Raw genomic sequence first — 26,481 nt, forward strand, 5'->3', positions numbered from 1 at the left:
CAGGTTCTCTCTTCAAAAACTGAAAAATCCCATGAAGTTTTTACCTCTTTCAGGAATGTAGTGCCACTCCAGCCCTATCTGGGTGCTCTCTTAGTATAGTGCAGGCAGAGATCTCACGTGATCCTTGGACTGCTTTTTGAATGGTTCAAAAATAACACAGTACAATTGTAAAGCAAATGCCATGAATTTATTTGGTGTTGAAATAAATTACAACTGTAAAGCATAATTTATTGCATTAAAAATGATCTGCTTTTAAAGGGCATTAAACCAAATGTAAACAGAACAAAGACAACTTTGATTGAGCAATTCATTCATTTTAAACTTTATAAACATTCTATACCCTATATTGTTGAAACCTCTGGACATAAGTTTATAAAGACTTGCACATGCGCAAAGATAAATTTGAGTTTACCGAAAGGATATTATAGAATTAAAATCATTTTAGTGGCTTTAGGGAGGAAGTTACTATTGCAAATTCTCCAATCCTGCTTTCCTCGTGCAGACACAACTCCCTTTGATTTTGATGGAGTTTGATCTATGAGACTAGAATCCAGCCCTAAATGATGAAATTAGCATAGAACCAAAACTGATCAGTAAAGCAAACATTCATTGCAGTTACAGTGTTAATAGCCAGAGAGCAGAGACTGTTTTTAAACATGTTTAAAACAAAACAAACCCCTGACCTTCAATGAATTAGTTTTGCTGGATAATTTGTATTTTAAATTTTTTTCCAGATAACACCTTTCCCCATTCCTGAGATTATATTAATTCTGCTCAAGGCCTTTTCTCCTGTAGTAGTCAGATCCTGTGAAGTGCTGAGTACCCTGAGTTTCCATTAATTTGAACAGGATTTGAGGGTGTTCACAGCCCACCCAGAAGTGCTCTGCACAATCCAGCATCTGGCCCTGGTTCCATTACGATTTTAGCACATGAAATTCCTTAAACCAATGAGCTCAGCTGGGGCTAGCTCTGCATGGGCGTGCAAGGGGAAAAATAGGCACAAGGGCCCAGTCCCTCGAAGATATGTAGGCTCCCACCTTCCAGAGAAATTAATGGAAGTTAGGAGCCTAAACACCTTTTGAGAATGTGGGACAAGGAGGGGTCTTCTGCACACCCTGTTGCTGAGACTCGACACTCATGGTGTGAAATGACTTTGAAAGGGCAGTGCCCACAGAGGCAGAGACAAGGGGTGAGGGGTCATGTATCATTCCTGCCTCCTGAGCTAGCTGGCTGGCTGATCTCACTGAGGGTTCAATTCCCTGCTTACCCCACCCTTCCTTTGGGACCTTGAACAAGTCACATTGTCTTTTTGTACAATGCACTTCTCCCCTGCACAGGGTGTTGTGAGGCTAAGGATATTACAGATTGTGAGTGGCTCAGATGCTGCAATCTCTAGGTACAGATAAATGTCTGTTAGGTGGCTGCGTTGCCACAAAACAACAGCTACTCTTGAACTGTGAAAAGTGGGTGGGCGCTTACCAGAAATGGGGCACAGTCAGGATGGCGCTGGAGTCCTCTGTGGAGCACTAGCAGGAATGACAGCTGATCTCCTCCTGACAGGAACCGCAGCTAAGGGCAGTGGCAAACTGCTGGCGTTTTGGAGTCTTTTCTAGCACAAGCGTATTGAGCTTCCGTCTCTGCGACTAATGTCAATGCAACTCCAGTCTGAAGTACCCCATGGAAGAGCTAGCAGTGAGTACAGCTAAGCAAATGGCCTAAACCCTCCCTGAGCCTTAATACATTGCCTGTGTTTTGCAACGGAGCTTTGTCAGCCTGCAAAGCACCGGTCACACAGCAATCCCCTAACAATTAACTGTTTTCCTTTTAAAACAGACCCACCAAACTTCAGATCCAATTTCTCTCTGCTTAGCCTCTCTTGTTTCCTCAAAGCAGACTAAACACTTTCAAAAGCCATCCCTTCCTATTCTACCTTCCAGAGCTGTCCATTATGAGTGGCCTGTTGTACCAGAGGGGGAAGGGATCGTTGCACATTTCTGGACTGCACTCTCTCTTCATCCTGTCTCATCTACCCTTGTGCTGCTGTCAAGTAAAATATGGATGCAGCAAATCTTTTATCTGGAAGGTCAAAGGCACTGTGTTCTCGAGGAACTGGAACTTGAGAGCGCTTCAAATCTATTCCCGTCTCTCACCCTGACTCACTGCATGTTTGGCCTTGAGCGAGGTGCTAAGAAGGTCAATGTTTCCAGAAGCATGCTGCATTTGAGCTACCTTCAGGCTGACTCAAGAGGTTCAGAACAACCACAGCTCCCACTGAGGTAAAAAAAAAATTAGAGACTTCTGAAAACATGGCTGCAAACTTGTGTGTTCTCCCATTTGTAAGTGAGGATAGCAATGTTTACTCACCTTTCTGAGGGGCTGTGGGCATTAACTGATGGTTACACAGGGCTGTAACATTTTAAAGAACTCTAATTGCTGGGCATTTTTATTATCAGGGTGGTAGCTCATGAAAACTAAAGGGTGCATTAATAAAAAGACCTGGATCTTAGATAGGTCTTTTCATCCATCGATCACAAAGTGCCTTACACTGGTGAGTCGTCTTATCCTCTTTTTATAGATAGGGAAATGAGGCAGAGAGGGGTAGTGACTTGCTCGAGGTCACAGCAGGTCAGTGGCAGAGCCAGGAACAGAACCTGAGTCTGACTCAGGATCCAATGCCTTGCCTACCAGAGTGTACTGTATAATGGGCATTCGCATTCATAATCCCTTGAAAGGTTACTAGGAATTAATGTACATGTCCTGAGGAAAAAAAGGCTTCTTAAATTATGCATTGTGGCATTCTGTACTCTACATGTGTATTATCTGTCTTGTTAAAGCCCTGTTAATTGGTTGAAAGGACAGTTGGATGGCTGCTGTTATGACAGTTATTTTCTGGGCTGCCTGTCATGTTGTTATTTCCTAGGGAAATGCAACTAACAACATGCATACAGCTCAGCTGAGGAACAGATCGGTTTCACATAGACAGGAAAATGTTTCCTTGTACCCAAACTAGATTTTTGCATGCATGTGCATACTCACCCAAAACCTGCCTTGCATTGCTCCATGCCGCCAGATTTGCTTTGTTTAGCAGGCATATCATATGCACAGGGCATTCTGTCATGAGAGCACATTCTGCCCATCAACTCCCAAGCAAGAATTCACCAAGCACATCTAACTGTGCCGGTAACAAAGGTGAATTGGGCTTTCACTAGGAATTACTGTAAGCTCTCATGACTAATCTTGTACAAATCTTGCTGATCTACTTTTCAGGGTTCAAACTACGCTCTTCCTTAATACCAAAATGCTAAAATCTTATAAAGCCCTATTTTTTGCTGACTACTTTTTTCTATGCTCTAAGCCTACCACAATGCATGCAAACAAGTGTTGTTAAATTTATAAAGCTTTTAACTAAAAATAATTAAAAATATCAAACATAAATTAAGATATTTATTCCTCTTTATCCATTGTTTTAAGCACTGAATCTTCTCCCAAGATTTTGCAAAGTTCATTCAGTCTCTGCTGCATTTCAGGAATTCCTGCAAGCTGGGATTCTAGTCTTTGTTTTTCCTCATTGAGTGATAAGCGGATAGCAGTGTCCAATTGTTCTAAACGCCAGCCTCCTTCTCCATCAAACTGCAACAAGTGAGTATGGTACTTCCTGCAGAAGAATTTAAAATATTAGTAATGGCTTTAGGGACATTTTTGTAAGGTTTGAGGTTCCTGGGTGTTAAGTGCCTTAAGGCAGACTTTGAGCCAGGCACTTTTGTATAAAACATCTTCACGCTGCAATACCACCATGGCTGAGAATGGGCCGTTTTTACAGTCACTGGGAAAAGCTTTTAAAAGCAAGTATGTGACTTGGAAGCCTAAGTCCCATTTTCAAAAAGAGACTTCAGAGCTTTGTAACCTAAGTCTCATTGAAAGTCACTGGGACTTACCCTAAGGCCTTGCCTACACAGGGATTCAGCAGTTGCCGGTCAGCAGTCTACGTAGCTGCACTGGTGCTGACCCCTGAGTGTAGACAAAGACAAGCCACGGTTTGCAGCAATTGAGCCCCCCGCCCTCTCAGAGCTCCCTGCTGAGGTGGTGCTGGTGGGCACCCTCAACTGGGTTATTAGGGGTGCTACCCCAGGGCCTTTGGCTTCAGGGGGTGGAGGTGGCTGTCTCCCACTTCCTGGCTGCCCAACAAGGAATGGCAATGGCGGCTGAGGCTGTGCTGCCCGGCAAAGCCCTGTTTCTTCAGATACTGTAACAGCAGCAGCATCTGGGGATCTCTGTCATAGGGGAATGGCAGCAGGGAGCCCTCTTTCCTGGCTGCACTCACCAAAGCAGCCGAGACCTCTACACCTCCTCAACCAGCCAAGGAAAATCCTTCTCTCCTGCCCACCCACCTGAAGAGAATCGGCAGCTGCTCTCTATGTGCGCTTACCTAAGCAGAATGCCTCATGCTGCAGGGAGTCCCCTTCACACAAGGACATCACAACTCCACAGCTATGGGACCTCTACACAAGCCCAAGCCCCCATTTATATAAAATGACCCCTTCCACTCCACAGAATGGAGGGAGCATATAGACCATTTAATTTTCTTTATGTTACTTTCTATGTGATATTATACCTTCCTACCAGAAAGTCCACAGGTCCCGATATTTTGCAGGACTGGGTGCATCAGAATGCTATTGGTGCGACTGTATTTATTTTATGTTGCATGTCATTTTTCCTGAATTTCAAGCCCTGACTGTAAGCTTTGCCTGTCCAAACCCTTCAGTTCTCCAGTGTCCCTTGATTTGCAAGTAGTGGAAAAAAAACAACTCAGCACAGGTGTCATAGATCTTTCAATCAGCAGCAGGGCGTGTGCTCAAAGAAATATTACAAGATTTGCACATTGACTTTTTCAAGACACATACAGATACTTAAGAACATGGAGGGGTGGGGTTTCCAGCAGATGTGCTGTTACGAGCTGGGTAATTGAAAGGAAGTTTACTGATGTCGAACTACATCACAAAGTGGTGATTATCAAAGTCATGTAATTCCATAAAGGAGATTTGATAAATTAATAAACTTCCACAGTTTATGACATAATCAGCAGATGAGATAGAATTGTATCATTATAATGACTACTTCACATGCATTGTTCTGTATAGCACAGATTGTTTAACCAATCCTCTTATACCCACTCCCAAAAGACACATAAATTAGAAAGAAGACACTGTCCTGAGAAGAAAATTGGCTGCTCTCCCAGACAGCATTAATCAGCCATCTCAGACTATCTGCTGCATGAAACATAAAATAACTGGTATTGTCCAGTGTTATCCTTGAGGAAGAGAGAACAGTTCATAATCTGATCTTCTGTCTCTGCCTGGCAATACCCTGGGAAGCATAGCTGAGTTGAAGACGTTTTAAGTCTAAATCTCAGAATTTGGTACTTCTTTCTTCCCATTCAAGACCAATACACACAGTGTTTATTCCCCACAAGTTTATGAAATGGATGTATTAAAATTTGTCTCTCTTGCTATCAAACGATCAGATCAGTTGATAATTTTGATAAACAAATGGAGATTACAAGAGGAACTGGAAACCTGCCTGACCAGCATAATTATCTGAAAAGAAGTAAAAACAGTGGGGACACAGACCTCCAAAGACCTTCAATCCAAACCAATACATAGAAGCTCCCTCTGGGGTCTCACTCTCTTGTAGGCTAGACACCTCTCCCCCACTCCCATATTTAACTAGATACTTGCTTTCTTATCCAGTGATTTTAAAATAAGCTTGCCCTTTTTTATATTTAAATCGTTTTTTTATTTTTAATATAATCTAATCTCTTTTAAAAATAAGTGGAATATGGGAGCTGAGCTTGGGGGTAGCAAACTTCTATTTTTCCAGATTTCCTGTCATTTGAGTTTTTTTCATAATTTAGGCCCCAATCCTACACATGCTTTACTTTCTGCTCTGTGACTAGTCTCACTGACTAGGGAGGAATATGGCGGAAGCAATCCTTTTCTCAGAGAAGCTAAGGGAAGGGGACAGTAATATAGCATATTTCAACTGTGAGGTCAAGAGGGCACAAAGCCTTTTGTCACAGGATAAAAAAAGAAGGTGGCAGTGGAGAACTTGGACTTGAGAACTAACGGTTCCCATTTAGTAACAGATTTCCTGCTTGGGGGTGCACTGAGAGGTAAAAAACATTGCAGGATTAGAATGCATAATTGATGCTATAAATGATGGGTCTGTTCCTCCTTGTGAATAGGGTGACCAAACAGCAAGTGTGAAAAATCGGGACAGGGGGTGGAGGGTGATAGGAGCCTATATAAGAAAAAGACCCAAAAATCAGGACTGTCCCTAAAAAAAAAATAGGGACATCTGGTCACCCTACTTGTGAAAGACAAAGGAGGAGATTATATTGGTGACATATTGGCCATCTTCTTCTTCCAAGCAATGGACAACCTGCCTGAGAAGCAGCCATTCTATTTATCTTTTCCCTTCATGTTTACAGAATAATATTGTGATATTTGCTGCAGCTGTGACATGATGTATTAATTAATTGGCTCTTTCACTATCTGCATGTTGCTATTAAGAGTGAAAAATTCAAATGCATTAAAAAAAAGGAAATAAATAGGTGTACATAAAAGGGAGAAAATCAATGCTAAATGCAGTTCCTTGTCTATTATTGTAGTCAAGTTATCTTAAAAGGAGCATAGATATTGATTTAACAAGTGTACTGGAGCACAGAAGAAAAGCGAGTCTATCATCTGGTAGAAAGCTAAAAATAACCCCCCATTGTAAGTACTTGGATATACTCACCAAAGAGAAGGTCTGTGTGTGATAGAAAGCAAGGATATCCCAGAACCTTTTGCAGCTTGGAATATCTTTCCTTCAACATCAATGCTTACAGCACTCGTACATTCATCCAATAATGCATATTTTGGTCTTTCAAAAGAAAAGAAAACGTGTTCCTCATTTAGTTGTTGCACAACATTCCTATACACTGCATACAATGCTTAATTTAAAGAACAGAGATGATGCTTGTTGGGTGAGATAACTGGTTTTCAGAGCCCACTGTCACTCATCTAGTACTGTAAGCTAGTATGCAACAGCACAATGGCCCCACTCCTCAAACCCTTACTCAGATAAAACTGCCTTGGTCTTTAATTATAACCCACTAGTGCATGGGAGTAGAGTAGAGGCTTCACTCTACATGCAGCAGATTAGTGAGAAGTTTGCAAGTGCTGCACAATATCATAGAAGCTCCAAAGTTCTAATAAAAATACATTAAAAGCCCTTACCGAGGAGCCCAGCTTGGTGGATCAGTGATAAAGCATTGCTCTGCCATTCGAGAGATCTAGGCTCAATCCCAGATCACACTCTCTTACCCCCCAGGCCACAATGGAAGAATACAGCACCTGAGGGAAGGGAATGCTTTACGCTGCTTACAGGCAGCCATTCTGGCTGACAAAAGAATATAGTGGGCAGCTACTCAAAATAGGTTGATATTAAATTACACACGTGAGGCTTATACCCTAGAACCACTACACTACTGCCTTTGGAATGGAATAGATAGACTACCATCGAACAAAATCATCAGAGACAGAGATGAACATGATATGTTGGGGGAAGAGTCAACACAGCTTGTGTAAAGGGAAATCATGTCTCACCAATCTGTTAGAATTCTCTGAAGGAGTCAAACAAATATGTGGACAAGGGTGATCCAGCTAATATAGTGTACTTGTACTTTCAGAAAGCCTATGACAAGGTCCTATGTCAAAGGCCCTTAAACAAAGAAAGATAAAAGGGAAGGTCCTCTCATTGGATCAATAACTGGTTAAAAGATGGGAAACAGAGGGTAGGAATAAATAGTCAGTTTTCACAATGGAGAAAGGTAAATAGTGGAGTAACCCAAGGATCTGTACTGGAAGCTGTGCTGTTCAACATATTCATAAGTGATCTGGAAAAGAGGGTGAACAGAGAAGTGGCAACATTTGCAGATGACACAAAATTATTCAAGATAGTTAAGTGCAAAGCTGACTGTGAAGAGTCACAAAGGGATCTCACTAAACCCAGTCATCCACTGAGTGACAAAACAGCAGACAAAATTCAGTGTTAATAAATGCAAAGTAATGCACATTGGAAAAAATAATCCCAACTATACATACAAAATGATGTGGTTTAAATTAGCTGTTGCCAATCAAAGAGATCTTGGCATCATTGATAGTCCTCTAAAAACATTCGCTCAATGTGCGGTGGCACTCAAAAAAGTGAGCAGAATATTAGGACCCATTAGGAAAGGGATAGATAAGAAGACAGTAAATATCATATTGCCAGTATATAAATGCATAGTATGCCTACACTTGGAATACTGCATGCAGATCTGGTTGACCCATCTTAAAATATATATATATATATATATATATATACACACACACACACACACACTAGAATTGGAAAAGGTGCAGAGAAGGGCAACCAAAATGACTAGGGGTTTGGAAGAACTTCCATAGGAGGAGAGATTAAAAAGACTGGGACTGTTCAGATTAGAAAAGAGATGACAAAGGGGGATATGACAGAGGTCTATAAAATCATGACTGGTGCGGACAAAAAGTGTTATTTACCCCTTTGCAAAAGGGAAGTAGAGGTCACCTGATTAAATGATCAGGCAGCAGGTTTAAAACAAACAAAAGGAAAGGCTTCTTCACATAACACACAATCAGCCTGTGGAACTCATTACCACGGGATGTTGTGAAGGCCAAAGATATAACTGGGTTCAAAAAAGAATTATATAAATCCATGGAGGATAGGTCCAGCCTGACTAATAGCAACCCCATGTGCCACTGTCCCTGAACTTTCAACTGCCAAAAGCTAGGACTGGATGAGAGCAGATGGATTATTCAAAACTGCTCTTTTCTGTTCATTCCCTTTGAAGCATCTGGCACTGGCCACTATCAGAGAGAGGGGACTGGACTGGACTAGATAGGCCACTGATCTGACCCCCAGTGTGGCCATTCTTATGTTCTGATTAGATAAAATACCCAACAGGGAATCTAGGTTTGAATCCCATGCTGGGACTGTTATTTGGTATCGGTGTGTACAGCACCTAGCACAGTGAGGCCCATACCTGTCTGGCTTCTAGGCAGCACTGCAATATAAAAGTGTTAATGGCTTTTGCTTCCTGATCTTGCTCTGTGCATGGTGGTGGAACTTCTGGGTGCAGGGCTGATCTTGTATTACTCAGCAGTGTTAATGTATCAGAAAGTAACTAAAGAGCAACTCAAGATGCTTCTATCCCTCCAGGTGCTGAGTGTGTTGCCTTTGCAGAGTTTCCAGCCTCAGGTGGTCCAAGAGTAAAGGTCCAAAGGATAGGTCTCAAACTCACATCCCCCGTATGATGATATTTCCCATGATATTTCTAGGATTGCCCCAATGTGATCATTTTTGTTCATGATGCTAAGGAGAGTAATGTTTGGAAAACGCAATGCTTTTAGGGACAAATTAAAGCAGAAACAAGAAGCATCACCCAAACTAAAAAGCAGATCTCATACACACACCTCTTACAAACTGTGAAGTCTCTTTTCCTGTGCAACTGCCAATCAGTACTGTGTGGGGGTATAAAGACTATCACTGCTCAAACCATTTTTGCAAGCTTCCAAAGCTTGGCTGCCTGAAGAGCAAGTGAATACACTTACTTATGATAAAACATGCGAGCCATGCCCATCCTCTGCTTTTCTCCTCCTGATAAGACATCTCTCCAGTCCATCACAGCATCCCAGCCTTCAAAAAGATACAAACAAAACAGGGAACCATAATGTACAAAACAAGAAACCACAGAAAATTAAGTTCCTGCGTGCCTGCAATCCTCGATTTAAAGCAGAAACAAAATTCCCAGTGGTGTGGTAGAAGAGGTAGATCAAGGTGCTGGGTAAAATTTTCCGAAGTGCCTAAGACACTTATGATCCTAAATCCCATAGTCTTATTTGAAATAGGCTCCTAAATCCCACTTCCATTTTGAAAATGAGATTTGGCTCCTAAGTCACTTATGCACTTCTGAAATGTTTACATGTCACCTCTGACAAATGTATTCTTTCAGCTGGGTAAATCTATTTCTTTTTTTTTTTCCTGGCATGTTACTTTCCCATGGGATAATGCGACACTTCCTTAAAAGTTGAATAAGAATTTTAAAATAATCAACCTACAGGATAAAGAGAAAGGAAATTTAAGAAAATAAATGAGAATTCAATGAGTCAAAATATAAAACTATAACAGTTACAGAGTGACTCCCTTGCTATTGCAGGTAAGAATGATGTCCACTCAGATTTTTGGTGACCCAGTTAGAAATGTCACTCACATGCCTCTGCACTGTGAATGCAGACTGTATGCACAAATGGGCAGCTAACACAAACTGGGTACCTGTACAGCACGTGTGCGCACACAGATTTTTTTTTCGCATGCAAACCTCTCCGCCCCTTTAATAAAAAGGTAACCCACAATTTCTATAACATTTGACACTGTTTATATAATTAGATTTTCCCATAAATCTTTTTACCATCTCTTCCTCATAGAAAAATCAGTAAAAAAAACCCTATCTGAATGCATTTTATTTGCTTATTATTGTGGAATTGTGTTTATGTCAGCATTATGGCATACTCCTCACATTATACAGGCTACCTTATTAAAATTAAGATTTTAATAAAATTAAGCTTGATAGAACAGTGCAAAACAAGAAATTATTTTTAAAAGGGAGAAACTAGGGTAAGCACATTTCTCCCAATCAATCATTTACAGAGGAGAGAGACAGACTGTCTGACAGGTGGGAGAGGGGGTGGAAGAGAAAGAGGATATATTTCCAGATCAACCCAACACCACTGAAACTAGAGGAATAAAGAGATCCACAAAGACCTTTTCTGCTTCCGCTGCCTGATCAAAAATGAACAGTTGCCAGATAACACCATAAACAAGGTCAAGTAAGCAAGTTAGGCTGTGTGATTTCTTGGCTTTGGTCTATGGTTAGAAAAGTGCAGGCAGGGTTTTGCAAGGGTGCTGTAGGCTTCTGACTACACAATGGCATTGTTGGAATTGTGCCAGGGCCCACCAGGGCTGTGCCTTTGTAATTTAAGAAGCTTCAGTAAGTCTCCTGATGGGAAGTCAAGCTAAATGAAAATGGGAATCAGTAATGCTGTAAGCTGAATTCCTGGAATCTTCTGTCTACCCGATTGTAAAATATGTAGTAACACAATGACATTATTCATATATGTACATGCACGTAAATGACAGAGAAATACAACTTTTTCAGTCCTAGGTTCTATTATTTCTTAGAATTACATTGAACTCAAATCTGGAGGATCTATCTGGCTCTCAGTATATGGCATGTATATTGCTTCCTATCAGCAGATTTCCTTGAAAGAAAGTTGCTTAATTGTCTCCCACTTGAGTTACCATTTGGGTGAATTCTACCACTGGTGATAACTGAATGTGGGGGCTCTTTGTGACAGGGTGTCCCAGGTGCTACGACCCAGCACAGCACTGAGATGGAGTGCTATTCTGCAGACTCAGCCCAGCAGACAGATGCCATGGGTCTGGTGACCTCCAACCAAGGGGAACAGAAGTTTTGGTGTGTCTGTTTAAGACAAGGGGAACTGGGGTAGGGACAGAAAGTAGTAGCCATGCGAACAACTAAACTCAGGAAGTAACTGAGGCTGATGTTTATCTCTCTCTCTTTTTACTTAATAAAAAAGGGAACCCCAGGAACGTATTGGGATGGATGTTCTGGATCCAAAGTGGTCTCTGTGTGTGCGCACGTACTAAGCGTGGGGACTGTGCCCACCTACAGCCTATACCAGATATGGTACAAGAGTGGTGGAAGGCAAAAGAGAGGAAAGGTTGCTGGAAATGGAGGGAACATGACCTGTTTAGTAAATTCCCCCTATGGTCCCCTCCAAAAAAAGATGTGACTTCCATTTATCAAGGCAAAATTGCCAGGTTTGATTCTGCTTTAACTTATACTTTAACTGTATACTAGTATTTTTGTTTGTTTCTGCTGCCCTATTCCCTCTAATGCCTTCCTCATCCATCCCCTCCACGAGACTTAGAAACGTAAGGATTTAATAATGGTAGGGAACATAATATAAATGTTACCTGTTGGGTAAATTTAAAATTAATGCTAATTTCTAATGCTCTGATTTCTTCCTCTGAACAGTCGGTAGTGTAGCTTGCAATAAACCAACTTCACAGTTTATATCTGCAACAATTGCATGTGGATAAACCCTTTGCACTTACATAGCACCTTTCAGCAAAGTATCTCAGTGCTTTGGAGACTTCAATAAAGCTTACAACACCCGGTGACACAGGCAATTATCCCCATTTTACAGATAAGAAAACTAAGGCAGAGAGGTTAAGGACGAGATCCTTATAACTTCCCCTTAGTCTCTGATTGCACAACACAGGTGTAAAGAATATTGAATATTGTATATATATTCATTTTAGAAATGGCAGGAAAACATCTCTCCAAAGTTGTTTGTGAAAGGAGAACTGTGGGATTTCAGAATGGATTTAGAGACATTTCACAGATAAAAGGTTGGTTTAGTCACATGACAGAATATATGTAACAAAGCAATCAAGCAAAAAAAAATAACCAGACTATCAGAATGGCACATGTTTAATATGTTTAAGCCTGGGTGCTCTTGGCCAGAGTATCGTAAGTGGAAGCTCTTGTCAAAACTACTCTAAATTTGATTGCAAAACCAATTCAGTTCCTTGTACAGGCTCCTGGATCATCCTCTCCCACTTTCAACAACAAAAAGTAGGCATTTGTTCTGAGCACATGTGGTAAAGTACATCCCATGAGCCCCGTCTACATGGAAAGGATTGCACTCTGCTACCGCAAAATGGTCAATAGACAGTCCACATGTTCTTTTGAAACACTGAAAAATAGGCAAATTGAGGATCGGGGTGGAGCAGCTTCATTGACAAAAGCATAAATAGAACTATAGTTATCAGACTGAAGTCTCTGGAGCATATGCCAGGTCTGTCTGTATGTCTATATAGTGCCCAGGCCTATGGGAACCAAGTACTGAAAAGGCTCCTGGAGCTACCGTAATGCAAAATAATAATGCTGCAAAGTCATGAACTAGTTCCACCTGCTTAGTAGTTCATCAGTCCCTAAGCCGACAAAACTGGGCAAGCACTAGGCAGGTTACAACAGGTATCTGGGGATTTTATAATGTAATAAACTGATCAGTGTGCCCCAGGCTGCAGTGCTACTGACTGTTGCTAAATATGTACACATTTTGACCCAGGATAGGGAATTAAAGCTCTACAGATCCATATTTACTTCTTTTTTTTTTAACTCTTTAATCTAGATTACTGGCCATGTCTTTTCAACATCAAATGTTAACCATGGCTTTATTTATTATTTCTAATATATTTTATGTTTCTATTCATTTATTTTATTGTAAAATTATTGGACAGCATCCTGAGCACCTTCACAGTGTTGTAGTGTGGGCTTTATAAATAAACACAATATTAGGTTCCTCTAGCTAAGTAGACACTGTCAGTGTCCTTTTTGTGGATCTGGGACCAAATCCAGCAGTAGTATAAATAAACTGGCTATTATAAGCTTGTTGGAAAACAAGGGTAAGTGCCCCTCATCTGATATGTGAGGCAAACCTGCAGCCAGGCCAGGGTAGCTCACTCTTTTTGTGGATACAGACTAACACGGCTGCTACTCTGAAACCTGTCAGCTGGTCCTGACTCACTGCTCCAACAGAACCTGCAGTGACTCCCCACTCAGTATGCTGCAGCAGCCTATCCCTGAGCAAGACCCAGGTCAGATGACCCCCAGGCATAAGTATTTCACTGACCCTGCAGAGCTGCAAGTCAGTCTGTGCAACAGCACTTCCTGGCCAGGAACCCTTCTGCTGCTTTGCAATATTACTTGGGCCCTACCAAATGCATGGTCCATTTTGGTCAATTACATGGTCATAGGATTTTAAAAATGGTAAATTTCACAGTTTCATATATTTAAACCTGAAATTTCACAGCAGGCTGGGGTGGAGGGGGGTGGTCGCAAGGCTGTTATAGGAAGGTCATGGTATTGCCACCCTTACTTCTGTGCTGCTGCCTTCAGAGCTGGGTGACATACCATACCATGCTGTCCTCACTTCTGCATTGCTGTTGGTGGCTGTGCTGCCTTCACAGCTTGGCTACTGGCCAGCAGCTGCCGCTCTCCGGCCGCCTAGCTCTGTGAAATCTGGTCTCCTCTACAATAGCCTGATTTCATGGGGGAGATCAGACGTCATGGTCTAGGACATGTTTTTCATAGAATCATAGAATATCAGGGTTGGAAGGGACCCCAGAAGGTCATCTAGTCCAACCCCCTGCTCGAAGCAGGACCAATTCCCAATTAAATCATCCCAGCCAGGGCTTTGTCAAGCCTGACCTTAAAAACCTCTAAGGAAGGAGATTCTACCACCTCCCTAGGTAACTCATTCCAGTGTTTCACCACCCTCTTAGTGAAAAAGTTTTTCCTAATATCCAATCTAAACCTCCCCCACTGCAAATTGAGACCATTACTCCTCGTTCTGTCATCTGCTACCATTGAGAACAGTCTAGAGCCATCCTCTTTGGAACCCCCTTTCAGGTAGTTGAAAGCAGCTATCAAATCCCCCCTCATTCTTCTCTTCTGCAGGCTAAACAATCCCAGCTCCCTCAGCCTCTCCTCATAACTCATGTGTTCCAGACCCCTAATCATTTTTGTTGCCCTTCGCTGGACTCTCTCCAATTTATCCACATCCTTCTTGAAGTGTGGGGCCCAAAACTGGACACAGTACTCCAGATGAGGCCTCACCAATGTCGAATAGAGGGGAACGATCACGTCCCTCGATCTGCTCGCTATGCCCCTACTTATACATCCCAAAATGCCATTGGCCTTCTTGGCAACAAGGGCACACTGCTGACTCATATCCAGCTTCTCGTCCACTGTCACCCCTAGGTCCTTTTCCGCAGAACTGCTGCCTAGCCATTCGGTCCCTAGTCTGTAGCTGTGCATTGGGTTCTTCCGTCCTAAGTGCAGGACCCTGCACTTATCCTTATTGAACCTCATCAGATTTCTTTTGGCCCAATCCTCCAATTTGTCTAGGTCCTTCTGTATCCTATCCCTCCCCTCCAGCGTATCTACCACTCCTCCCAGTTTAGTATCATCCGCAAATTTGCTGAGAGTGCAATCCACACCATCCTCCAGATCATTTATGAAGATATTGAACAAAACCGGCCCCAGGACCGACCCTTGGGGCACTCCACTTGATACCGGCTGCCAACTAGACATGAAGCCATTGATCACTACCCGTTGAGCCCGACAATCTAGCCAGCTTTCTACCCACCTTAGAGTGCATTCATCCAGCCCATACTTCCTTAACTTGCTGACAAGGTTACTGTGGGAGACCGTGTCAAAAGCTTTGCTAAAGTCAAGAAACAATACATCCACTGCTTTCCCTTCATCCACAGAACCAGTAATCTCATCATAAAGGCGATTAGATTAGTCAGGCATGACCTTCCCTTGGTGAATCCATGCTGGCTGTTCCTGATCACTTTCCTCTCATGCAAGTGCTTCAGGAATTCGGCCATGAATTTGGTAGGGCCCTAAGTACTACAGATTTCCTAGGCTTCCAGCCTGCTCTTGATCTGGCTCCTGTTCCTGACCCCCAGCCTTATCCCAATCTACTTTAGCCTGGTTCATGCCTTGCCCTGACCCCGCTCCAGGTTTGCATTAGCCTCCTGACCCCCAGACCCTTGGACTGACTCCAATCTGGCATCAACTCGTTTTCTGACTGTGATCCTGATTTGGCTTGTCCATGGACTCTGACCCTAGTTCTGACCCACAGCCTGTCCATGGGCCATGGTTTCAAAGTGGCCCAATCCTAACCCCACGTCCAGCTACCATGCCTGACCATGTAGAACCCAGAGCCTGACAAGTTGGCGTGGAGAACAATGATATGGATAGCAAATTCAGCCCCTCGCCTAAGGGAATGCACCTCACACTGGGAGTTGTCTGCTGGCACCAGAGCTGAATTTGGGTTTAGGAATGTTCAGATTCAATCAGCATAAATTAATTTATTGGGGTGGAAAAGACCTGATTTTTCTTGCACCCGCTGGTTAGTTGAGTTTCCTGTTGCATCCTGCTTCTGCCCCCACAGAGAGTAAGTTACATGTGGATAGTACATCTATTAAATGCCAAATCTGGGCAAGTTATTTTTCATTCTCTTACACCCACTTTGACTCATTTGAGGCCAAATCTTAGTCCCGGTGCAGTAAAATGGAATTTCTGCTATTGGCTATAATGGGAATAGGAATTGGCCTCTGGGAGGGAGTTTGTGTGCAGGAGAGGGTGCAGGCTGCGAGCTTACATCACCACTGAATATGGTCCAGAGACTTCCACAGCAGTTGCACCCGCTGGGCCAGATTTTGATTATATTTATACTGATGTAAATCTGAAGTAAGTCTACTGAAGACAATGGGATTATTCTGGTATAAATCAGATCAGAATCAGGCTTGCTTACTCTAGGCTGTATTTGGCTCTCAACCCTACCTCTAGGGAGTGGAGCACAAATCCTTACAGCACCTTATTATGTGCACCCAGCAATCACAGACGATTAAAATATAGACAAACTGTAAACTCCTCAGGGCACAGCCCTAACACAGACATAATACAGCAAGGGATGGGAAACAAAGGGAGTGGGATGTGAAAGACAAGAGCAAACAATGAGAAATGCTGTTTGTTATAGATATACATCTTGCTCCTTTTCTTAAGAATAATAAAAACATGTAAATTGTTTAAATAGCTTGCAGATATTCCACAGGTGTTGCTAGAAATTGGCTAAACTAATAATGGTTACATGAGAGCCTGTTGGGTAAAGTAATGTGTATTTTTAAAAAAGGTACATCATGTCTATTAACATGCACATATGCAAAATGTATGTAATGCATATAAAAGTACACATATTTTTTGATTGCCATCCTTCTCCTGCACCCTTTGTATGTTGCTTGTCTTGTGGAGAGGAAGGAAAGGGGGAAATGGAACAAACAAGCTGTGAGTTTATCATGGCTCTGACTTTTTTGCTGGTATGTTATAACCCGCTCCTGGTCCCTTTGTCTGCTTAGATTGCAAACTCTCTGGGACAGGGACTTTTCTTACCATGTGTTTGTGAAGCACCTTGTGTAGCGAGGTCCTGACCCTGTCTGGGGCCTCCGAGTACTCCTACAATAAGACTAATTATAATATTGTCATTTGAATTATTTGTATAAAGCGTGTGTTCAAATCTGAGGATAGAAAGTTAGGCAGGAGAGCAGGAATAGAGGGCAGTGATGAAAGGCTGACTGAAAGCCCCCCAGCCTCAGAAGCAAGAGACCAAGACCTTGATTCTGGGTCTTCCACTTGGTAGTATATGGCACGATCGGTAATGGCTGCTCTTTAGGTGCAGCATTGTTACTACTTTATTATGGTTTATTACAACAATCTGTAACTCCACTAGCCCTCCCCCCATTTTTTTGGTCCTGTGACTGCAGAAGTGTTAATGGGCCACTCCATTTGAATAGTCCCTTAGAACAGTGGTTCTCAAACTTTAGCAACCTGAGGGCTCCCATTGTCATTTAAATTTTTTCAGGGACCCTTAAGCACCCCCACTCAGTCCTTGCCCTGCCCCAAGGCCCTGCCCCCTGCTCTCCCCCACCCTCACTCACTTTCACCAGGCTGGGGCAGGAGATTGGGGTGCAGGAGGGGGTGAGGGGTGTGAGCTCTGTGAGGGAGTTTGGATGCAGGGTGCAGGCTCTGGGCTGGGGCAGGGAGGGGGTGAGGGCTCCGGCTCCCAAAAGCAACCGGCACATCCCTCTCTCATCCCTAGGCATGGGGGACAGGAGGGTCTCCGTGCACTGCCCCTGCCCACAGGCATGGCTCTCGCAGCTCCCATGGGCCGCAGTTCCCAGCCAATGGGAGGTGTGGAGCTGGCACTCAGGGTGGGGACAGCACGTGGAGACCCCCTTTCACCCCTGGGTCCTGAGGGATACGCCTTCGCCCTGTGTGCTGCCGGACTTTTAGCGTGCAGGAGGTGCTGGGAGGGAGGGGGAAGAGTTGATCAGCGGGGCCCCAAGTCTGAGAAACGCTGCCTTAGAATATGTGCTAACTACCGATGCTAAACAATCTGTTCCACCTTGTATTTAGCTGTGAGGCTCTAAGTAACCTTCCCAGACCTGAAGAAGAGCTCTGTGTAGATCAAAAACTTGTCTCTCTCACCAATGGAACTTTGTCCAAGAAAAGATATTACCTCACCCAACTGGTCTCTCTAATTAGCTGCATGTGTTCAGATAGAGAGCAGCAGGCAATTCATACTGGCGCATGCAGAGATGATGCATGGGGGGGGGGGAGCATGCAGGGGTGAAGTACCCCCCAGATTGGCCTGCCGGGAGCAGGGAGGGAGAGAGGCTCTGTTCTGATCTCCTTGTGCCTCCCCCTCTTCTGCTCCCCCTGGCATGTTTGGCTGCTCTCCCTGGCAGCCAGAACTAGGCGGGGAGCGGGACGGAACCACTTCTATCTGAGAGAGCCGGGCTGGGAGGCAGTGGCAGCCTGTTCCCTGCCCGGACTTGGCTGCTGGGGACAGGGGCCGAGCATGGTGCGTGGAAGAGGGGGATCCAGCTCGCTCGGTCCCTGTCCCTGGCAGAAGGACCCGGATGGAGAGCCAGGCTCTCTCAGGCAGAAGTGGCTCTGTCCCACTCCCCGCCCAGCTGCCAGGTAATGTGGGGAGAACGTGGCAGCCCCGGGCTGGGCAGGATGTGTGTGGGGTCACTGGGCAGAGGAGACTTGTGGGGTGATCACGTGTCCTCCCCTTTACTTTGTGTCCCACTGCATATTGGGAGGCATGAGTCATCTATGGTTGAGGCCTTGTTTCTTTTTCCACAGACCTCAGGAAAGCGTTGGCACCCATGAACATACACCATGCGATGGCTTATTGCTATTATAGCACAGATGCTTGATATGAAAGGTCTTTCTTTTAGAAAATATTTCTAAATTTGGAAAAAATGTCTAACATATCCTTCCACTATGAAGGAGAGTTCATAGTGGAAAGATAACATAAAAAAAAGCAGGGGAAAAACATAGATCCATCCTTCATATTCAGCTCTGACTTTATTTATTGTGTTTTGGGTTTATTTTTAAATTACTTCCTCCCCACCTCATCCCCAGGGTCCATTCTGCTGCTGCCCATAACAGCCACGGCTTAGCTGCTTTCACTGCTTCTGTTTTTGGTCCCACCTTCCATTAAAGAACGTAAATTGAGACTTAATATAGTTATAATTTTAAATTCTCAATTTAGTTAGTTGGGCCCTCTGACTCTTCTACCTCTGGCTAACAGGTTTTGTCTTCTGGTAAAATGTTTCATGCTGTGTGTTATATTAACAGATGTGAATGTTGAATGTGAATGGAGATGAAAGTAAATTTGATTTACTTTGATTTTATTTTCTCATATTTATCCAACCAGGATAATGTCCCAAAATGTCCCAAAAACCCAAAGGGCAGAACCATCATGGCTTTTAGGTCAGTAGGTCACACAATCATTAAATTCTTCACGTGGGAAATGTTAACCTAGGTAAAAACAGGAGTGCAGGATTGTGGATTGGGAAAAATGGGATAAGTACGGAAAATATTACACACATGGACATAAGTGATTACTAATGTTACACTCAGGAACTATTACTATCCACACTCCACAGTGTCACAGAAAGTCACCAATACGATATGTTTTTCAGAAAGAAACCAATGTCCTGGTCTTTTAGCAGAGTAATGGACTCCCAGGCAGGAATTGGAATTCAAAACTAGCCTTCAGTTTCCTACTGCCTGAGCCACTGGGGATGAACTACGCTGTGAGAATGATACAGTTGGTCTCCGAGAGCATGAATTACTGCACCTAAAGTACCTCCCCCTAAAGGAGCACCAACTATCGCTGCACAACCTGCTCTCCTACAGCCTCCTCCTGAGTATCCTTCTGCTTTTTTAAATGCTAGTAGTTCTGTCACAAATCAGTTACTAAAGCACACTACAAAGGCAGTCAATTCAAACTACAAATGAGGGATTGGTGGGACCAGAACTATGAAAATAATCTATAAGAAAACACAACAGAACAAAAAACACATTGACACCAGTGCTCCAGCTCCCTAGATACAACAGGAGACATTAATATCTTGACATTTACTGCGCTGAGGTATTTACAGTGTCCCCTATTCTTAGAATGAGGAATACTGGCAATACCATGGTAACTTATACTGCAAATGGTAAACATGATGGTTCTAAGGGCACTCACTGTAGTTTAGCTACTTTTAACTAGGTCAGTCTGGGGATGCTTGTAGAAAATACTACTTAAAACATGCCTGCTTTGATCAAAGCCATATAGGAGATATAACTGATAGTTGACAATGAATTTAATTCTCCTCTCACTTGCATCTTGTGGAGTCAATGGAGCTGCAATGTTTTAAAACAGGCGTGAGAAGGAGAATTGGGCCCAATATTTTCATAATATTACACTAAAATCTATGCCTGCGAAATGTTCAGTTATTTACTAAAATACAGTATTTACCTCCTTCTCTTTGAACTATGTGATACAGATGAACAATGTGCAGGATACATTCCAGATCCTGGTCTTGGTATCCTTTTTCATGCATGTCTTCCACTGAGTCCGGATAAATGACTTGATCACGTAGTGTTCCAATGGACATGTAGGGCCTGTAAAACAACAAAATGAAACTAGTAATCTACACCAAGTCACTTCTCTGCCCTGCTATTTAGTACATCTTGCTGACGTTCTGTGAGCAGGGTATAATGCTTTAAACACTGTTTCTAAAACTGTAATTATCTGTGGATACACTGTGGGTGTATGTTTCTCTAAACTCACTCTGGGGACAATGCACTGTTTACATAAAAACTGATTACAGTGCAGCAACATGCATAACATTAGCCTGAAAACAACATGATAGTTAAAGCAGAATAAACATTTCATGACCTAGTCTGAATTCATGTTTTGGGGGGGGGAGGGAGGGGCGGGGAAAGATACTTCATACTGTTTTGCATATGTTTTGGTTTTAGATTTTAAAAGTTTAATTCAACATATATATATATATATATATATATATATATATATATATATATATCTCAAAAGGAAACTACAATAAAAACTTAGCACAGGTGAGATTCTTTGCTGCATCTCTTAGAAGTGAAACACAGAATTCACAGGCCAGAAGGAAGGTGCCACAAAGTCATCTTTTCACCCTCTCTAACCTGAACTGGTTTTGAGGATGGGGAACAGCAGCGCCAGGCAGAGGCAATGGATTCTTCCTAAGAGTGGGGGGTCTACGAGACCTGCCCCCGCCCCTGCCCCTCTTCTTCCCCCCGAGGCCCAAGAACAGCCCCTGGCCCATGTTCTCTCCCCCCAGGTCACCCACCCAAGGCAGGTGGAGGGTCTGTGGCTCCTCAGAGTGGCCCGCGCAGTTCTTACCCCAACCCAGCTCAGCCTGGGGGCGGGGCCTCAGTGGCCACAGAGCCGCAGCCAGACCATGGTAAGAGCCGTCTGGGCAGCTGTGGGGAGCCACAGACCTTCCATCTGCCCTGGGCAGAGGACACGGGGGGAGAGACATGGGCCAGGGGCTGCTCTTGGGTCCCCCCATCCTGGGCAGGTGGAGGGTCCATGGCTCCTCACAGCTACCCAGGCTGCTCTTTCCAGGGCCGGGCTCCAGCTTCTGGCCTGGCTGGGGATTGGAGCCTTGGGGGGGGGGGGGGGGGGAGAGGAGGGGCAGGGGCCTGGGCCTGTGGAGAAAAGTGGATGGGCCAGGCCTGTCCACTTTCAAAAGTGGGAGGGCCGTGGCCCCTTGGCCCCCATAGCCACAGGCATAACTCAGACTGCTGTGGACACCTGAGCTAGTGCTGACTCTTTGGAGTGGCCTAGGGGCAGGTGCCCGTGCTGCCCAGAATTTCTGCAATGCTTTGGTCAAGGGTTGCCAACCCTCCCTGATTGGCTGGGAGTTTCCCGGAATTGGCATCAATCTCCAGGTGACTACTGAGAGCAATCTTGGAGATTTTAATAGGATATTTTAAGAAAATAAATTGATATAATGAATGCACATAATTCAGACAGAAGTTCATTCATTGTTAAAACATAACGGTGTCATCTCACTGTGTTTTTCCTTCCCTTGGCAGCGTAATGACATAATACGTAATGTAAACCAGTAGTACTACCATAACTGACACACATGTACACTCTTAAAAGTTGCCTGTTTTTTCACTGCATTTCCCCAGTGAGCACTAGAAAAATTACATTAGCTATTTAGCTACCAGTTCAAAACAAAAACCCAAAACATAAATGACGGTGGTGAGGGGACAGTCGAACAGTGGCCCAGTGAAAAAGAAAAAGTATTTTTGCTGTTTTAATGACCAATGGTGCAAAGAACATGCATTCAAAAACTGGCTTCACAAAATTGACATGGTTGCAGCAGAATGCATTCCGTGCTGGCAGCTTTAAGGTAAAAACATAAAATTTAATTATAATTAATTATTTAAGTATGAAGGTTTAAAGTTTCAAGCTATTCCCTTGTTGTTGTTCTGTAGCTAGCTTGATATTGTGAATGGGTTAAACAGCACAATTAAAGACATTAAATCATGTTGGGAAAAAAATTGTCCCATAATAGCTTCAGTCAGAGTTGGCAGAGTGTGGCCCCACTGCTGATACACCACCACTTCCATTCCCCCCACACCCCTTAAGCTTGGATTTATACGGGGGTTCTCAGAGAACAGCCTTACAATTGTCTCTGCAGTGCCTATGTTGGGAGAATCCTCCCCTACATGGATTACTAGCATTCAGGGCCCTTTTATGCTACTCCTTCAATTTTATCTGGTGTAAAGGAGCTGGAGCAGGGGTTAGGATCTCACCACATATCATGGGTGTAGCTATGGATGAACTATGGCCCACCCAATTAGCACCCAGAGCCACCCAAATCTGAGCCTGTGGAAATGCCAAACTTAAGTAAATTTATTAACATGCTTTTAAAAGATGTATTTATTTTAACCATGCACCCTGAAGGCAGCAGCTCAGATATTGAACAAATATGCTATTTTTAAAATATGTAGTAGACTTTGGCCAATCAAAGACAAAATTACTGTGATGCAATATTTGGGTGGGATCTTCCCTCTTAAACAACAAATTATGTGCAAGCAGCATTTCACTGAAAGGTTGTGGCCATGTGGTGCAAATCTGTTAGAAGTCCCAATTGTTTCCATATACCAACTTTATTTTACATGTACAAACTGAAGAAACTTAAGGTCTAATATAAATGATTTGCTCTGATTTCAGACCTTTATTCACTGCTTGTCCACTATAAGTAGGGGCCCACCCAAATTTCCATTTCTAGATATAACATTGCCACACATGTACAAATGCAACCATCAGATTTGTGTTTGGTATGTAATTGTTACAATAACATTTGAAGACTAAAGGAAAATTACATAACGTTGAAAGGACAAATATTTTCTTATGACTTGTTTATTTTTGATTCGTAACTGAGAGAGTCTTAAAATACCCATTCTGTTTTTGGAGTGCTGCCCATTCTGATTAAGGAAAGTACTTATGCATGTGCCTAAGTTTAAGCACAAGGGTAGTATTTTTGATCTCAGTGGGACTAAGTCAGGTGCTTAAGTATCTTCCTGAATCAGGGCTATAATTGTTTATTGCAGGCATCTATACAAGTCCCATCACTGTACAATTTGGCTGCACTGATTGTTGCTTAGGAATGAGGCAAAACAATTCCCATTTGGAAGAAGTTGCCATACAGAAAACGAGAAGCAGAAAATATTGATTTTCCCCCACTATAGTGACTTATGAAGAACAAGCTGATATAGAACCTACTGCCCATTGGTATTTCCTCTCATAAGCACAGCGATGATAACAGTGCTGTTGGCACACTGCAAGGAACAGTTTGTTAGTTAACTAGAATTCCCCAAACAGCTGGGCTCCAGATCATATTATATTTACTCAGGTGGCTTAGGTCCAGTCCTGCATCCATTGGGCCAGAGCCTCCACTGCAGCCAAACTGTGATCAATGCACACTGGGGCAGACCACACTGCAGGGTAAAGGGAAAGAATTTTATGACACTAACAGTTATCGACTTCCAGGACTAAGGCCCTGTATAGTTTTTCATTTATTAATGGTATTGGCCTAGCCTCAGTTGCACTTTCTGTAACAGTGCTGGCAATGGTGTTGTCCTATTTACACTAGTATAGCAGTTCCCAAACTGTGGGGCGCCATTCCAAATGGGGTCATGACCTCAGCAGATGGGGTCATGGCCATCCCTCATGTGTGGAGGATGCCAGTTTGCCTGGAACAGCGTGACCTTGTGTAACGCTGATAGACCCTAGTCATCGGCGGGCGGGTTTGAACCTGGGACCTCTGAGGCTTAGTGCATGAGCCTCTACTGCATGAGCTGAAAGCCAACTGGCTGTTAGCTAAAGGCTGTAGGGCAGACTCATTCTTCTCTCTAAGTGGTCTCAGTACCACTAGCTGGGACAGAACACCACACCCAGAAGATGCGTGGGTTACACTTGCATGTACTGTGTATATGAGCTCACAATGCATGGAGTATATCACTTAAAAATGGCAACCTCCACACAGCGTGATCTCACATGCACTGTAGGTAAAGGTCATGCTGAGAGGACACCACCACGTTGTAGAGCAAAATGGCTAAGTCACATGCGGGTCCCAATCTGGTAGGCCCCCTCAGTGGCATGACCTCACACACACCATATGTACGAGATCACACTGCTCTTCCAAATGGCATCCTCTGTGCTGTCTGGTGTCATGGGAGGAAATAATTAAAATGGGGTTGTGTCAACAAAAAGTTTGGGAACTGCTATACTAGCGTTTAGTGAAAGTTACTGTTTTCAGCACCAGCTTTTTGGAGTGGGGGAGGCAGGGAAATATGAATTGCTGACAACCACTTAGTCACTTTCCTACAAAACCACTGATTGTATTTTCATCCTCTGGATAGAGGACTTAAACTGCCTCATAGGTTTCCACCACAACTTCAACAAGCACCAACCGTCCGTTAAACTCTCTCTGGAACACTCCCACGCTAGCATCAACTTCCTGGACACGACAATCAGCTTCAACAATGGAACCATACGGACAACAATATACAAGAAACCCATGGATCACCACACTTATCTTCATATATCCAGTAACCACCTCAAACACACCAAGAAATCTGTTGTCTACAGCCAGGCACTCAGATACCACAGAATTCACTCCAAGGAGAAAGGCTGGGATATACACTTTAACACACTCAAATCCGTGTTGACCAAACAAGGACACTCCACCAGAGAAGTGGCTTGTATCATGGAATGGGCAATCCAAATACTCTGAGAGAACCTGCTTCAATACAGAAATAAAAGCCCCTAGCTGTCACCTACCACACCACACTAGAACCCATATAGGATATCAAACAACTACGACGTATACTTGATGGGGACCCCATCTTGAAAGAAATCTTTCCTGAATTCCCCACGTCTGGCCTTCAAACAATCCCCAACCTCTCCAAGCTCTTTATCAGAAGCAAGCTCCCCACAGACCAAGGCACAAAAACTCAAAGCCAGCACCAGACCCTGCCAGAACAATAGATGTAAAACCTGCAGACACATCTCCACTGTTACAGTGACCAAAACCACCACAACACACCTTTCAAGATCCATGGGTCCTACACATGCCTTTCACAACATGTGGTGTACCTCATCCAGTGCACTACATGCCAAAATAGCAACCATGTGTGTGAAACCATACAATCACTATGCTCTCAAATGAGCTCACACAGGAAAATCATAAAAGACAAAAACACCATGTTAGATATTCAGGCCTGTCTGTAAAGGCCCATACTCTAAGAATTTAGGTGTATTCTTATCACTTGGCTAGTTATAGAGATATAAAAGAAAGAATCAAAATCACTGTCTGCCGGTGTAAGGGCCTTCTCTTACCGTGACAGTCTGAGGTGCTGTGCTTAGGCTAAGGCCTTTGGCTAAGCAACAGAGGCAGCCATAAGCTGGGAAGCGACCAGTCACATCCTCACATTCCAAACTAGTCACATTGAAATCAGGTGCTATTGGGCTGTTAGGAATACAATCCTGTCCTGATAGTGCCTATCACCTCCAGAGAAAGGGAAGTGCCTAGAAAATGTAAAAGGAAACTTAGTTTGATAGCATCTTGTCTGGCAAGAACTCACTTATCAATAGCTGGGATGTGAAATCCTCACTTCTGTATTGTTTTGTCATTATAGTTCCCACTTTGCTATTGTTTGTCTGTATAATCTCTGTCTGGTTCTGTGATTGTTTCTGTCTGCTGTATAATTAATTTTGCTGGGTGTAAACTAATTAAGGTGGTGGGATATAATTGGTTACATAATCATGTTACAATATGTTAGGATTGGTT

General features: G+C 43.3%; 1 protein-coding gene across 2 annotated transcripts in view; it reads right to left on the reverse strand.

The window, feature by feature from the left end:
• Positions 1–3,426: 3,426 nt before the first annotated feature.
• The window catches only part of ABCD2 (ATP binding cassette subfamily D member 2), a 66,691-nt gene continuing 43,636 nt past the window's right edge, over positions 3,427–26,481 (reverse strand). The window contains exons 7-10 of one of the 2 annotated variants that reach the window (XM_048836304.2): positions 20,598–20,743; positions 9,672–9,756; positions 6,796–6,921; positions 3,427–3,655 (exon numbers count right to left, since the gene is read on the reverse strand). In XM_048836304.2, the coding sequence (XP_048692261.1) occupies positions 3,445–3,655; positions 6,796–6,921; positions 9,672–9,756; positions 20,598–20,743 (568 nt within the window). In that variant the 3' untranslated portion in view covers positions 3,427–3,444. Of the gene's footprint in view, positions 3,656–6,795; positions 6,922–9,671; positions 9,757–20,597; positions 20,744–26,481 lie in introns of those variants that run through there. The other variant, XR_007354653.2, reaches the window with a different exon arrangement.

Source organism: Caretta caretta, chromosome 1 (assembly GCF_965140235.1).
Source record: "Caretta caretta isolate rCarCar2 chromosome 1, rCarCar1.hap1, whole genome shotgun sequence".
In the NCBI taxonomy this organism is placed as follows: Eukaryota; Metazoa; Chordata; order Testudines; family Cheloniidae; genus Caretta; species Caretta caretta.